Genomic DNA, 13,447 nt, shown 5'->3' with positions numbered 1-13,447 from the left:
TAAAGAATTCTGGGAACTCTCAAGAGTGGACACTAGACCAATTGACTGAATATTTAAAGACTCCTTTTTGTTCACATCACGCTGTCTCCTGAAACATTTCTCCGTAGTATGACCAAGCTTACTACAATAAGTACATTTACTTATCTGAAATCTAGAGGTGAAGCTGGTATTTACTTCCTGAGAAACATCATCTTTATTCTCCTTCCTGTTACCTGTACTCTGAGTAGAGGCAACGTACTTACTCTCAGCTTTCCCTTTTTCTTTAGAATATCTCTTGTGAGTGAGAACATATTCATCAGCTAAAACTGCAGCATCAGACAAATTATCTCTCTTCTCTCATCAAGATATAGGCTTACATCTTTATAAATACACCTCTTGAAGTCCTCCAGCAAAATCATCTGCTTAAATTTACCAAAATCAGAATCCACATTCTTAGAATTTAACCACTGCTCTAACAGATCTTCTTTGATTTTTGCATACTCAACATGGGATTGCTTATCTTGCTTGTAAGTTGTCCTAAATTTTACTCTATAGGCTTCAGGAACAAGCTCATAGGCCTTAAGAATCAAGCTCTTAACGACATCATAATTATCAGATTGATCCTGAGGCAAAGATGCATAAGTTACTTGAGCTTTACCGGTGAGAACAGTTCGAAGGAGTACTGGCCAATACTGTTTGGGCCAATTAAAACCTGTAGCTACCCTCTCAAACAACTGAAAATACTTTGTTAAATCAGATTCATTAAAAGGAGGGACAAGTTTAACATTTTTAGCCACATCAAACTCACCAGAGCTAGATGATCCAGCTCCACCTTGTTTCATGCGATACTCATGGTCTGCCTGAATCCTAGCAATTTCAACTTGTGCCTCAGCCTCCTTAGAACGGGCCTGAAATTCAGCCTCCTTAGCACTTGCTTGAAATTCAGCCTCCTGAATACAAGCCTGAGACTCCGCCTGCTTAGCATGAGACTCCGCCTCCTTAGCCTGAGACTCAGCCTCCTTAGCACGTGCTTGAAATTCAGCCTCCTTAACACGAGCCTCCTGCAGGGCTAGCTGTAACTTAGCTAATTCAATCTGCTTTTGCTCATTTGGAGGAGTTACATTAAACAAGCTTTTATTAATCATGCCAACAATTTGATCTTTAGAATGATGAGAGTGAACTGCAATTCCCAATTGTTGAGCAACAAGCTTAAGTTCATTCTTTGTTCTGTTTTCTACATCACACACTGTTTGCACATTTGACAAAAAATCTTTGGCTTCATCAAGTGTAGTAATAGTAGACATCATGAATAAGTAACAGTCACAAAATATCAAGCAATATCCTTATGATAATATCCTGAATATCCTGATAAGAGGTCGCCAAATTTATGTTACGGAACAGAGAAAGATAATGTACACTTTAAGTGAGAATACTAAAAATCACTACTGTCCCGTAAAGTTCCAGGTTCAAAACAAAAGAGTTAGGTAAAATTACAAGTTAAAGTTTAATGCTCAAACTAACAACAAAACATTCAGGACTCATAAGGATAATGTAATGGCAAAAAACAGGTAAATATATGATTAACTGCAATAGCCTCTATTAACACGAAATTAGCAAGAGTAAATTTACCTAAGTCAGCCCTGATAAAATGAAAATACACTGGGTAATGCTCAGTTAATGCAAGATAAATTATTACAGATAGAAACTATTATCAAAAATGACTGACAATAAGAACTCTACATGAATTACAAAAAAAACGTTACTAGGCCTACAAATTAAACTTATGCTACACAGTGCAAGAACAAAATGCAACAACACTTATACTCAAATTACACAGCTGCTAGATGGTTGGAGACTTCCTGAGCACTCAATAATAACTGTACAGAGGAGGACAGAGATGTGAACAAAATGAGGAGTAGATCTAAGTGGCAATTAATGTAGAGACTGAGCTCATTATATAGGGGCCAGCAGAGCTTGATACAACTTGTAAGAAGGACGCGCAAATGAAGCCATGGGGACAAAGAGCTGACAATCCCGCTCTGAACAACAGAAAGGACGACTTACTCTACTATAACGGTAGAAGGGGGGGGACTGAGGCAGAACACGCTCGTGATCAAACAGGCGGCACACTGTACGTTAGAATTACACAAAGGATGATGAAATCATAGGCTATGTAACAATATATATATATATATATATATATATATATATATATATATATATATATATATCTGTGTGTGTCTATCAATCTATCTCTCTCTCTCTCTCTCTCTCTCTCTCTCTCTCTATATATATATATATATATATATATATATATATATATATTTATATGTCTATCCATCTGTGTATCAATCTATATCTATCTATATATCTATTTATCTACCCATCTATATCTATATCTATATCTATCTATCTATCTGTCTATCCATCTATACTGTATATGCATGTATATCTATCTAGCTATCTGTCTGTCTATCTATATATCTATCTATCTGTTTATATTTATCAATCTATTCATCTGTCTATCACTCTCTCTCTATCTATCCATCAATCCATCTTTTAATTTTTTTTTAATTTTAATAATGAATGGAGGAAGGAAAAACAATGGAAAAAAAAATAGTCCATGTGCCTAAAGGCATCCTCCATTCATAAAATATTTATAACAACTGGATTTAAATTGAAGTGGATTAAATGTCTGTGGGAAACAACTCCCAGGAAGTGAATTCCAGAGAGTAGTAGTTCTGGGGATAAATGATTCTTGATAAGCAGAGGTTCTGCATTGCGGGGTAGAGAGTGTGAGTTCATGGGCGCTCCCAGCTGCCCGAGTATTTCGGGAGAAAATGTGAAGGGAAGGCACAATTGAAGCCAGTTCGTCAGAGCACTTATGTTAAAAATATGGATAAAATAATGCTAAAAAAGCAACATTTCTACGTACTGATAATGGAGAAAGGTTTTGCGTAATGGCAGGAATATTGATTAATCTAATGGCTTTATTTTGAATTTTGTCCAACTGCCTCAGTGCAACCGCTCCACATCCACTCCACAGTGGTGAACAGTATTCGATCTGAGAACGCACATGACTTTTGTATATTGTGGCCATCTGCTCGTCAGTGAAGAACTCACGAACTCTACGTAAGTCCCAGTTTTTTGGATGCATTTCTAGCAAGGGATTTAACATAAGCTGTCCAGCTTAAGTTGGGGTTTAGAGTAACACCTAAGATATCAATTGTAGTGGATATGGGAATATTGACATCATTTAATATTATGTGAGAGTCTGAGGGATTCTTTCTGTTGGAGAAATTAATGCATTTAATTTTCTGAGCATTAAATGAGACCAGATTTTTTTGTCCCCATTGATTAATTTTAGAAAGGTCCTGGTTCAGAGAAATTGTTGTGTTTATATGGGAATTTATAATATCAAACTGTGTAAAGGTACTAAATGTGAAAGAACTATGAAGAGTCGAGTCATCAGCATAAGAGTGTATTGGGTTCTGAGTGACAGATAGGAGGTCATTTATATGAATGAGAAAGAGGGTTGGCGCCAAAACTGATCTCTGAGGTAAGCCAGCATTTATGGAATGAAACAGAATTAATTCCATCTACCATGACCCGTATTTATCTATTATGAAGGTAAGAAGAAATTAGAGGAACCAGTGATGCAAGGCCATAGTGTGACGTCTTAGACAATAAGGCCCGGTGCCATACTTTGTCAAATGCTTTTGATATATCAAGTGCTACTGTGTGTGTTTCACCGTGTTGGTCTGTTGTTTTGTTAATCTGATGAGTAAGAAGGCAAAGAATGTCTACAGTTGAACGTTCTTATCTAAATCCATACTGCCGATCAGTGATTAATTTATTGATTTCTAGATGCTTGATTATGTGTTTGTTAATTGGTGTCTCAAAAACATTACCGAGAATGGAAGTTATTGCAATTGGTCTATAGTTTGATGGATCAGAAGTTGCTCCCCTTTTAGGAATAGGATGGATATTTGCTTCATATATATATATATATATATATATATATATATATATATATATATATATATATCTTGCACACACACACACACACACACACACACACACACACACACACACGTATCCTCTCATTTCTCCCGCAGCTGATCGGTGACCGCATGTTCAAGACAGGCCACGAGGACAGCGCCTTGATCCACGCATCCCACGGCCAGAGGGTGTACCAGTATAACCTGGAACACTTGGGTGAACACAGCTTTACCGACATCTACAACACCTCCGTCGAAGTTGATTGTGAGTTCCCCGAACCTTTGACTACGTCTTCACACGTGTCCTCAAGTATTTGTTTACAACTCACCTGGCAACATGTTTGGATGTACGAACATAAATGCAGCATGATTTAGAGACAGATGTATACAAAAGTTTCAGGCTTCTTTGAACTAAGTGGCAGCAGAGGTAAAGCGATGAGTGTGTTCAGACGAGGTACAATATTTCACGATATTTCCAACATGATGTAGATGCTGCTGTTACGTATAGTGTTTGGAGCTTGTTCATTACTTTGTTGTGTTGCTTACATGTTGCCAGCATTTGATTCAGCACACGTGTGGACGCCTCCTGACCCTTGATGCACGTGGGAAATCTTAACTGTTTCTCTTAGTACCGCTGTACTAGTTTATTGAAATAAAAACGTTCCTGTAGATGTGTGCACATGTGTGTGTGTGAAGTCGTGTGGGAGAAGGGCTGTGTGTGTGTGTGTGTGGCAGAAATGTTTTCCTTTTATATACTGGAATTTATAGAAAACTGATCGTGGGCGTAGCTAGGATTTTGTTATAGACGGGGTCCGAATTTGGTTACCAATAAGCATGAGATATACTTGCTTGGAAATAGTTATAAAATATCTACATTTCTACATTAATTTATATATATATATATATATATATATATATATATATATATATATATATACAGTGGAGCCTCTGTGGTACAGTGGTACAGTGTGCGTTTCATACACGGGTGAGCCAGGGTTCGCGCCCCGCCAGGGTAATAAACTTTGGGAGTGTTCACCCGGCCATGTACTGCATTGGCGGACGCAGGGGGTCCTGTGGTTGAACCAGCGTCACTTACTATAAAGTATGCTTGTACCCAGTCGGCTTGCACAGGCCGATTACACTTGGTTCAAAGACTACACACACATCCAAAGCCACTCCAACACTACAATTACACTTACAAGCACTTCTCACTTTACAATCTCTACCAGACAGCCTAAGCCACTTGGCAAAGATACATTGGCTGTATCGTCACGACTTCGGTCGGGATAGGTCGGTCTTGCAGTGGATACTCAAACAGCTGATGATGATGATGATTTTATATATATATATATATATATATATATATATATATATATATGTCACGGGGTGATGTGAATTTATGAATTAAAATTTACTTGATATTACTTGAAAATATACACAAAGAATCGACTTGTGAATGTCAAGTAGTATGTTTTACTTTATGCCGGCTTACTTCGCCGATTCTCTAAGGACGAGAATTTATAAACTTTCTCAACAGTACACAGCAGAGACTAATTACTCACGAGAACTGTTTGTTAGTACTGTTAGCCTCTTGAGAAAGTGACTCCACCCCTGACAATCAATAATGCTAATAATATTAGACAGATTCTTGCCAGTGTTTAACTCCTTGCTGGCACAACGGATTTAAGTTTGATACAAATGTTATGAATATTGTAAAGAGTTTGTGCAAACTAGGAGCGGCAACTAAAATAAGCTTAATGTGGAGAAATAAACACGAGTCTAATTACATTAAGCCCAAAGAAAAGACCTGTAAATTTATTGATTACAGTAAAATAAATTTACGTTATATGATCCTCGAAATAAATTCAAAAGGGGAATTTCATGGTCGTAGGGGGGCTCATGAATTCAGATAATAAGAGAATACACTCAATCGCTCATTCAAAAGCTAATTAAACTCAAGCCTAGAAAAACGAACAGAAATACTGGTCAATGGAGGGGAGCCAAACGAAAAGTCTGGGTGCCTGTGTGATGAATACCGAACGCTGCTATTTGCTAAGCCCGCTTTGCCAATTCACCATCTAGGTGGAGATTCAGGAATCCAGTGTACAACGAGGCGCTGCTCTACGCTAGGCACAAACGATCCTATCCTCAAGGCGACTCAAAGCTGACTAAATTCAAACGAGGATAAGAGGTAGGGGTTGGCCGTGTTTGCCGGATGTAAGCGTGGCCTAACTCATTGGTCAACGAGAGAGGGTGAGCGATAGATGCTCACAATAAATCATTCAGGGAAAGCACTACTGTCGTGTGTAAGAGTGGTCTCTTATGATACAGTGACAAATGTTCTGAAAACCATCCCGATCGAAGTGAATAAGAGGACGGTTGAACTGAGTGATGCCCAGTGGGAATTCCACTAGAGTTCGTGGTTTTCTCACTATAGTACAATGTCACGAATATATATGAATATTCATGACTATATATATCATATATATATATATATATATATATATATATATATATATATATATATATATATATATATATATATATATATATCATCATTAGTATCATCATCAACCATTACAAGTCCACTGCTGAACAAAGGCCTACCCCAACCTTCTCCACGAATTCCATGATTGAGCCAAATTTTGCCACGTTTTCCCTGCAAATTTCTCTATCTCATCCTTTCACCTCCTGTCTGGCCTTTTTTTGCTACGCTTACAATCTCTTGGTGTCCAGTCAGTCAATCTCCTGCTCCATCGATTATCCCTTATTCTTGCTACATGGCCTGCGCACCACCATTTCTGCTCTTTTCTAACTTCTATAATATCTTTGACTTTAGTCTGCTCTCTCACCCAAGTTGATCTTTTCCTGTCTCTTAAAGATATTCCCAACATTGACCTTTCCATTGCTCTCTAAGAACGAATTAATTTATTTTCCATTGATTTTGTCAGTTTCCAAGTCTCACAACCATACGTCATAGATGGAATTATACATTCATTATATACTTTTAGTTTCATACAAATTGGCAAGCTACTTTTCATAATGTCCCTATGTTTACCAAAAGCTTTCCATCCAATTGTTAAGCATTTTTTTATTTCGCTATCATTATCTTTCGTTAATTTTAGTAGTTGTCCCAGGTAATTGTAATCCTCGACTTCTTCAAGAATTTCTCCACTTATTCTTATGACGCTCTTTGGTGTTTGAGGATTAAACATTAATTTAGTTTTACTCCGGTTCATCTTTAGCCCTACTTTGAGACTTTCTATGTTCAGGTCATTTAACATTTCTTGCAATGTCTGCTATTTCTGAGGTTAGGACAACGTCATCTGCAAATCTTAAATAGTTTAGCTTCTCTTCATCTATCTTCACTCCTTTGTTTTCCCAGTCAAGCTTTCTGAAAATACTTTCTAGGCATGTTGTAAATAACTTTGGTGAAATTGTATCTCCCTGATGCACGCCCTTCTCAATCTTAATTTTCTCTGAGTCCTTATGTAATTTAACTGTAGCAGTTCCCTCTTTATATATGTTTTCGAGCAGTTTTACAATGTTCTCATCCACTCCTTGTTCTAGCAATGAATTTATAATTGCCATGTGCTCCACTGAGTCGAAAGCCTTTTTGTAATCAACAAAACCTAAGCACAGTGGTTTATTATATTCTGTAGTTTTCTCAGTTAGCTGATGCACTGTGTGTAGATGATCAGTAGTCGAGTACCCACTTCGGAATCCTGCCTGTTCACGAGGTTGGTTTTCCTCCAAATTTGTAGTTATTCTGTTTGTAAGGACTTTAGTGAAGAGTTTGTAAATGACCGATAGCAGGCTAATGGGTCGATAGTTACTAAGGTCTTTTGAGTCACCTTTTTTGTAAAGTAAAATAACTATTGCATTACATCTTGTTTTCGGAATTTTCTTCTTTTTTATACATTGAGTAAATAAGTGAGCAAGCCTATTTTGTACATCTGCTCCTGCATCCAACAGTAAATCTGCTACTATTCCATCTTCTCCCGGAGCTTTCCCTCTCTTCATATTTTTGAGAGAATTATTTACTTCGTCTGGTGTTACCGCCGGTATTTCACTTGTGTCAACTGAAACGTTAGCTATTGGTACTACGGTCTTTGATGCATATAATTCTTTGTAAAATTCTTCAACTCTCTTCAACATTTTATCTCTTCATTTAATGACTTCACCGTTTTTGTCTCTTAGTGATGTAATTTGTTGCTTTCCATGTGCCATTTATTTGGGACCTGTTTCAGACTTTTTCCCTTTTTGATGATTTCTTTGATTTGGTCCATGTTTCTCTTTCTTTTTTTCTTCTCTTCGTCCTTTTTTGATAAGCTTATTTAATTCCTCTCGTTCTGTTTCACCTTTCTTTACTTTCACTTTCATTTCCTTTCTTTTTTTCATAAGCTCAAGTGAATTTTCTGAATATTTATTGGATTTGGTTGTATTAGGTTTTCCTACTACCTCCGCTGATTCTGTTAGCACTTTTGTTAGTCTGTCATTCAGCTTATCAATGTCACGTTCAGCATTACTGAGAGCTTGAAATCTGTTCCTTATTTCCAACTGAAAGGCTTCTTTGTTTTCATTTACTTTTATTGGGCATATCTTTTTATCTTTAATCATCTTCATTCTCTCACTTTTGAAGTTGAATCTTGCTGTGCAACTCACCATTCTATGGTCACTTCCGATATTTATTTTGATGATAACTGTGACACTTGTGATCGTGTTATTCTTATCTGCTATAATGAAGTCGATTTCGTTCTTTGTTTCACCATTTGGGCTTTTCCAGGTCCACTTTCTCCCTGTTCTTTTATGAAAGAATGTGTTCATTATTCTCATGTTAAACATTTCTGCAATGTTTACCGGCATTTCTCCTCTTTCATTCCTTTCTCCCACTCCAAAGTTTCCCATACATGCTTCTCCATTATTTGATTTTCCAACTTTCGCATTGGAGTCTCCCATGAGTATACTGTAGTATAGGTGGTCTTTTCCTCTTCCATAATTTGGGAGATGTCATCGTAGAATGTTTCAATTTCTTCATCTGAGCTCTGAGAAGTTGGTGCATATACTTGCATTACTTTCATGGTATATTTTTTGCACAGTCTGATTACAACCACGGCTGCTCTGTCAGATACACTACTGAATTTAACGATGTTGTCTGCAAGATTAGAAATCCTACACCACTAACTCTTTCATTTTCTCTTTCTCTGTAGTAAAATAGGTGGCCACTGTCATTGAGCTGAATTACTTTTTCTTCTTCTCTGTAGGTCTCACTCAAACCTACAATATCCCAACTAATGTTTTCCAGGTCAGCCATTAAGTTATCAAGCTTGTAATCTTCAGCGAGGCTTCGTACATTGTATGCATAGATCTTCATGGATTTAAGAGTGTTTAATATCCTAGGCCCTAACTTGTCAACACAATGCCTACTCACTTTCAGTGGCACACTGCCCGTAAGCACAGGAGGCAATGCGGTTGGACCTTTAGTAGACGATGATCCAGTAGGAACGCCCGTCCAATACTTTGCAATAGAACTCATGTTTGGTTGGGAGGATTGTGGCAAATAATCTCACCTCCTGCCATATAGTTTCTGGTGAGATATAATTTTTCTGCCACCTTATTTGTTATATTCGGTGGAGCCCTATATATCTATAGAGGGTCCCATGGTCCGTGCCGTCTGAGTCGGTACCTTGTATATCTACAAGGCCTTCCCCTATCCGCCACCCGGGGAGGCGGGTTAAACAATAAAAAACCCTGGAAACAATCATTAATAACGAATGAATGTAAAAATATAATAAAACAATACCTTCACGTTTATATTATAATACCATTATTATTATTATTATTATTATTATTATTATTATTATTATTATTGTCATTATTATTATTCTTGTTATTATTATTATTATTATTACGATGATGATGATGATGATGATGATGATGACGATGATGATGATGATGATGATGATGACGATGATGATGATGTTGATTATGATGACGATGATGATGATGATGATGATGATGATGAAGATGATGTTGATGATGATGATGATGATGAAGATGATGATGATGTTTATGATGATGATGATGATGATGATGATGATGATGATGAAGATGATGTTGATGATGATGATGATGATGATGAAGATGATGTTGATGATGATGATGATGACGATGATGATGATGTTGATTATGATGACGATGATGATGATGATGATGATGATGATGATGATGATGAAGATGATGTTGATGATGATGATGATGATGATGATTAGAGAAAAGGTGCAGGTGGTTACCTGGACCCCCCCCCCCCAGCTGCGCCCATGGTCCAAGTACTATAGAGGTGCCTTGTATTGATTCCAGTGCATGTTTGTACAGATGCCTGCCATGGAGACGACCTGCTCTATCTCTTTGACCGCCTGCTGTTTCACGCCCACCTGACGAAGCCCGAGGACCGCTTCGTTAGGCACGTCATGGTTAACCTATGGACCAATTTTGCTGCTTACGGGTATTATTATTATTATTATTATTATTATTATTGTTATTATTATAATTATTATTATTAAAACGAAGTTGGAGGAGGTAATGTATTCATCAGTGTTTGTCTGTTCGTTTGTCCACACAATATCTCAAAAAGTTCTCAGCGAATTTCAATGAAACTTTGCGGGTGGGTGAGCCACAGGCCAAAAAAGAATTGATTAAATTTGCAGCGGATCCGCATCCGGATCCGCCATTGGCGGAGGCATGCGCTTTGAGTGCTTTCTAGTTATTGTAGTTGTTGTTGTTGTTGTTATTATTATTATTATTATTATTATTATTATTATTATTATTATCATCATCATCACCATCATCATCATCATCATCATTACCATCATCATCATCCGAACCTACCTTCCCACCCTAGGGCGGGGTGAGGAGTAGCAGCGTCCAGAGAGCTCGAGTTTGTCCAATCCAATGGGTCACGCTTCCATTCACTCATCATTCAAGCCCACGGAATCCTCTCTCCATCTGATAGGCCAAAATGTTTAACCAAGTACTGTAGCTTCACATATACCTACCCGACAGAGACAGTCTAAAAGCTGTCACATTAAAAAGGGGTGCCAAATCCCTGGTCATGCACTTCTATGCACAAAATTCATCCAGCCAGCGCGATCTCTTGTCAGTCCCTTCACCTCACCAACTTACATACCTCTCCTCACACACTCATCCACCATATCTCTCCATCTTCTTGGCCTACCTCCCCTCCTTTCCTCTTCAAATTCGCTCTGATATACCTTTTTCACCACACTATTTTCATCCATCATCTCCTCATGGCCATACCATCTCAGCACACTCTCTTTGATTCTGGTGGCCACAGACTTACTCACTCCGCATCTTTCGCGAATCACATTATTCCGTATGGTATCCACTCTCTGTGCTCCACATAAATTCCTCAACAGTCCCATCTCCACTGCTCTTAGTCTTGACTTTTCATTTTCATACCACACCACACTCTCACCTCCAAATGTTAAAGTTGGCACTAACACTCCTTCATGCAAGCCTCGCACTGCTGCAACACTCAGTTCTATTTTTCTTATCAAGGCCTTCATAACACCAGTAACTTTCTTTCCTTGTGTCACTCTACGATCCACTTCCTCTGCAGGTTTTCCCCTCTTTTCTATCACTGTCCCCTGGCATTTGAACTCCCTCACTAATTCCAACCTGTCTCCATTCACTGAAACATCACACTGGGAGTGACTGGGAGTCATCTTCTCTCTCGTAGCCATCACTTTACTCTTTTCTACTTTTAATTATACTCTCAAGGCACGACGCACACAAACATCTACAGAACTCTGCACTAGTCTACCAAGTGGTGGCTCAACCGGTAGAGAGGTGGCCTGTAGTCCTATTGGACCCAGGTTCAAATCCCCGCTGGGGCAGGGAACAGTTTAAGGATTTGAATTTCACAAAATCATACTTTACTGATCTACCAGAAGACTCGCCGACATGTCGTAAAAATACCCCCGCTAATACCAATACACCAGTCCTGTATGAGACAGCCCTAGCATGTATTCAATATGGACGGTGGGTGTTAGCGCTGAAGCGGTGACATGTAGAGGTGTATGGTATGTAGGAGGACTACTGGGCCTTGAGAGCAGGCTGTGAAGCCTATGCCCAGAGTCGGACACACACACACAGAAAAAAGCACTTGTTTGGTGTTTGCAAGTAGCACTGCATCATCAGCATACAACAAATTTTAGATATTCCACCATTTATTACCAATACCATGCCCCTCTCCATTACTCATGTTTTTACTTCTTTCTTCACCCCATCCATATATATATATATATATAGAGAGAGAGAGAGAGAGAGAGAGAGAGAGAGAGGGAGAGAGAACAACCATGGGGACATCACACAACCTTGTCGCACGCCGGCACTGATCGTGAACCATTGACTCAGATGCCCATTTACCCTTACAGATGCCTCACTGCCATCATAAAAACTTTTAACGGCAACTAGTAGCTTACCATGCACACCGTACATACGCAAAACCTTCCACAATCCTTCTCTGTCTTCTTTGTCGTATGCATCTTCCAGATCCATAAATGCCATAAACACCATATAGTCCTTCTCACAAGCCTTCTTCTTTATCTTTCTCACTGCAAATATTTGATCAGCACATCCTCTGCCACTCCTAAGGTCACAGGCCTTCTGATATTTCTCTTACTTTCTCTATAATTATTCTTCCATATACCATCCTTACAACACTCAATAGACTAATGCCACAATAATTCCTGCACTCACTTCGCCACCCTTATTTTTGTACAGGCGTACCACAGCCTTCTTCCAATCTACTGGCACAGTTTCACTCATCTATGCCTTCTTACATATCGCCAACAAGCATTTCATCCCGCTCTCCTCACCACACTTAATCATCTCTGCATACATGTCATCAACACCAGCTGCTTTCCCATTTTTCTAACGTTTCACAGCGTTCTTCACTTATGCAAGCGTTACGAAATCTAATCGTATTTACAGCTGCTCTGCTCTCTCCACTCCCATTCAGCAGACTTTCAAAATATTATTTCCATCTGGTACTTCCTTCATCATCATGAGTTAATGATGTACCACTTACATCCATCACGTTTTCACATTTCTTTCCACTGTCACATCTACATTTCTGCATCTCTTTCCAGAATAACACTCTATTTTCTTGGTAATTTGCATAAACTTTCCTTCCCAGATGATCATTTACCTCCTGTTTTTCCATATTCACTAGCCTTTTTACGTGCTTCTTCCTCTCAGTACATTCAATTCATATTTCAATATTGAACTCCAGTTCTGTATCCACTTTAGCCACTTCTTCCTCTTTTCCTCCACTGTTCTCTTAACCTCGTCATCCCACCATGCCGTACCTTTCATCTTCGTTGTTACTCTTGCAACATCACACACCCCTTTAGCATCCCTAACTAAGCAATCTCTTTATGCAT

At 38.5% G+C, this 13,447-nt stretch overlaps 1 protein-coding gene across 1 annotated transcript in view; it reads left to right on the top strand.

The window, feature by feature from the left end:
- The first annotated feature begins 4,112 nt into the window (after positions 1–4,112).
- The window catches only part of LOC145395287 (juvenile hormone esterase-like), a 33,084-nt gene continuing 23,749 nt past the window's right edge, over positions 4,113–13,447 (top strand). The window contains exons 1-2 of the mRNA XM_080268966.1: positions 4,113–4,290; positions 10,356–10,485. Of these exons, the coding sequence (XP_080125092.1) occupies positions 4,113–4,290; positions 10,356–10,485 (308 nt within the window). The remainder of the gene's footprint in view (positions 4,291–10,355; positions 10,486–13,447) is intronic.

This window comes from Coenobita brevimanus, chromosome 30 (genome assembly GCF_032717465.1).
Source record: "Coenobita brevimanus isolate Jiangsu-jjx chromosome 30, ASM3271746v2, whole genome shotgun sequence".
Classification (NCBI taxonomy): domain Eukaryota; kingdom Metazoa; phylum Arthropoda; class Malacostraca; order Decapoda; family Coenobitidae; genus Coenobita; species Coenobita brevimanus.
This window is presented reverse-complemented; position numbering and strand designations above follow the sequence as displayed.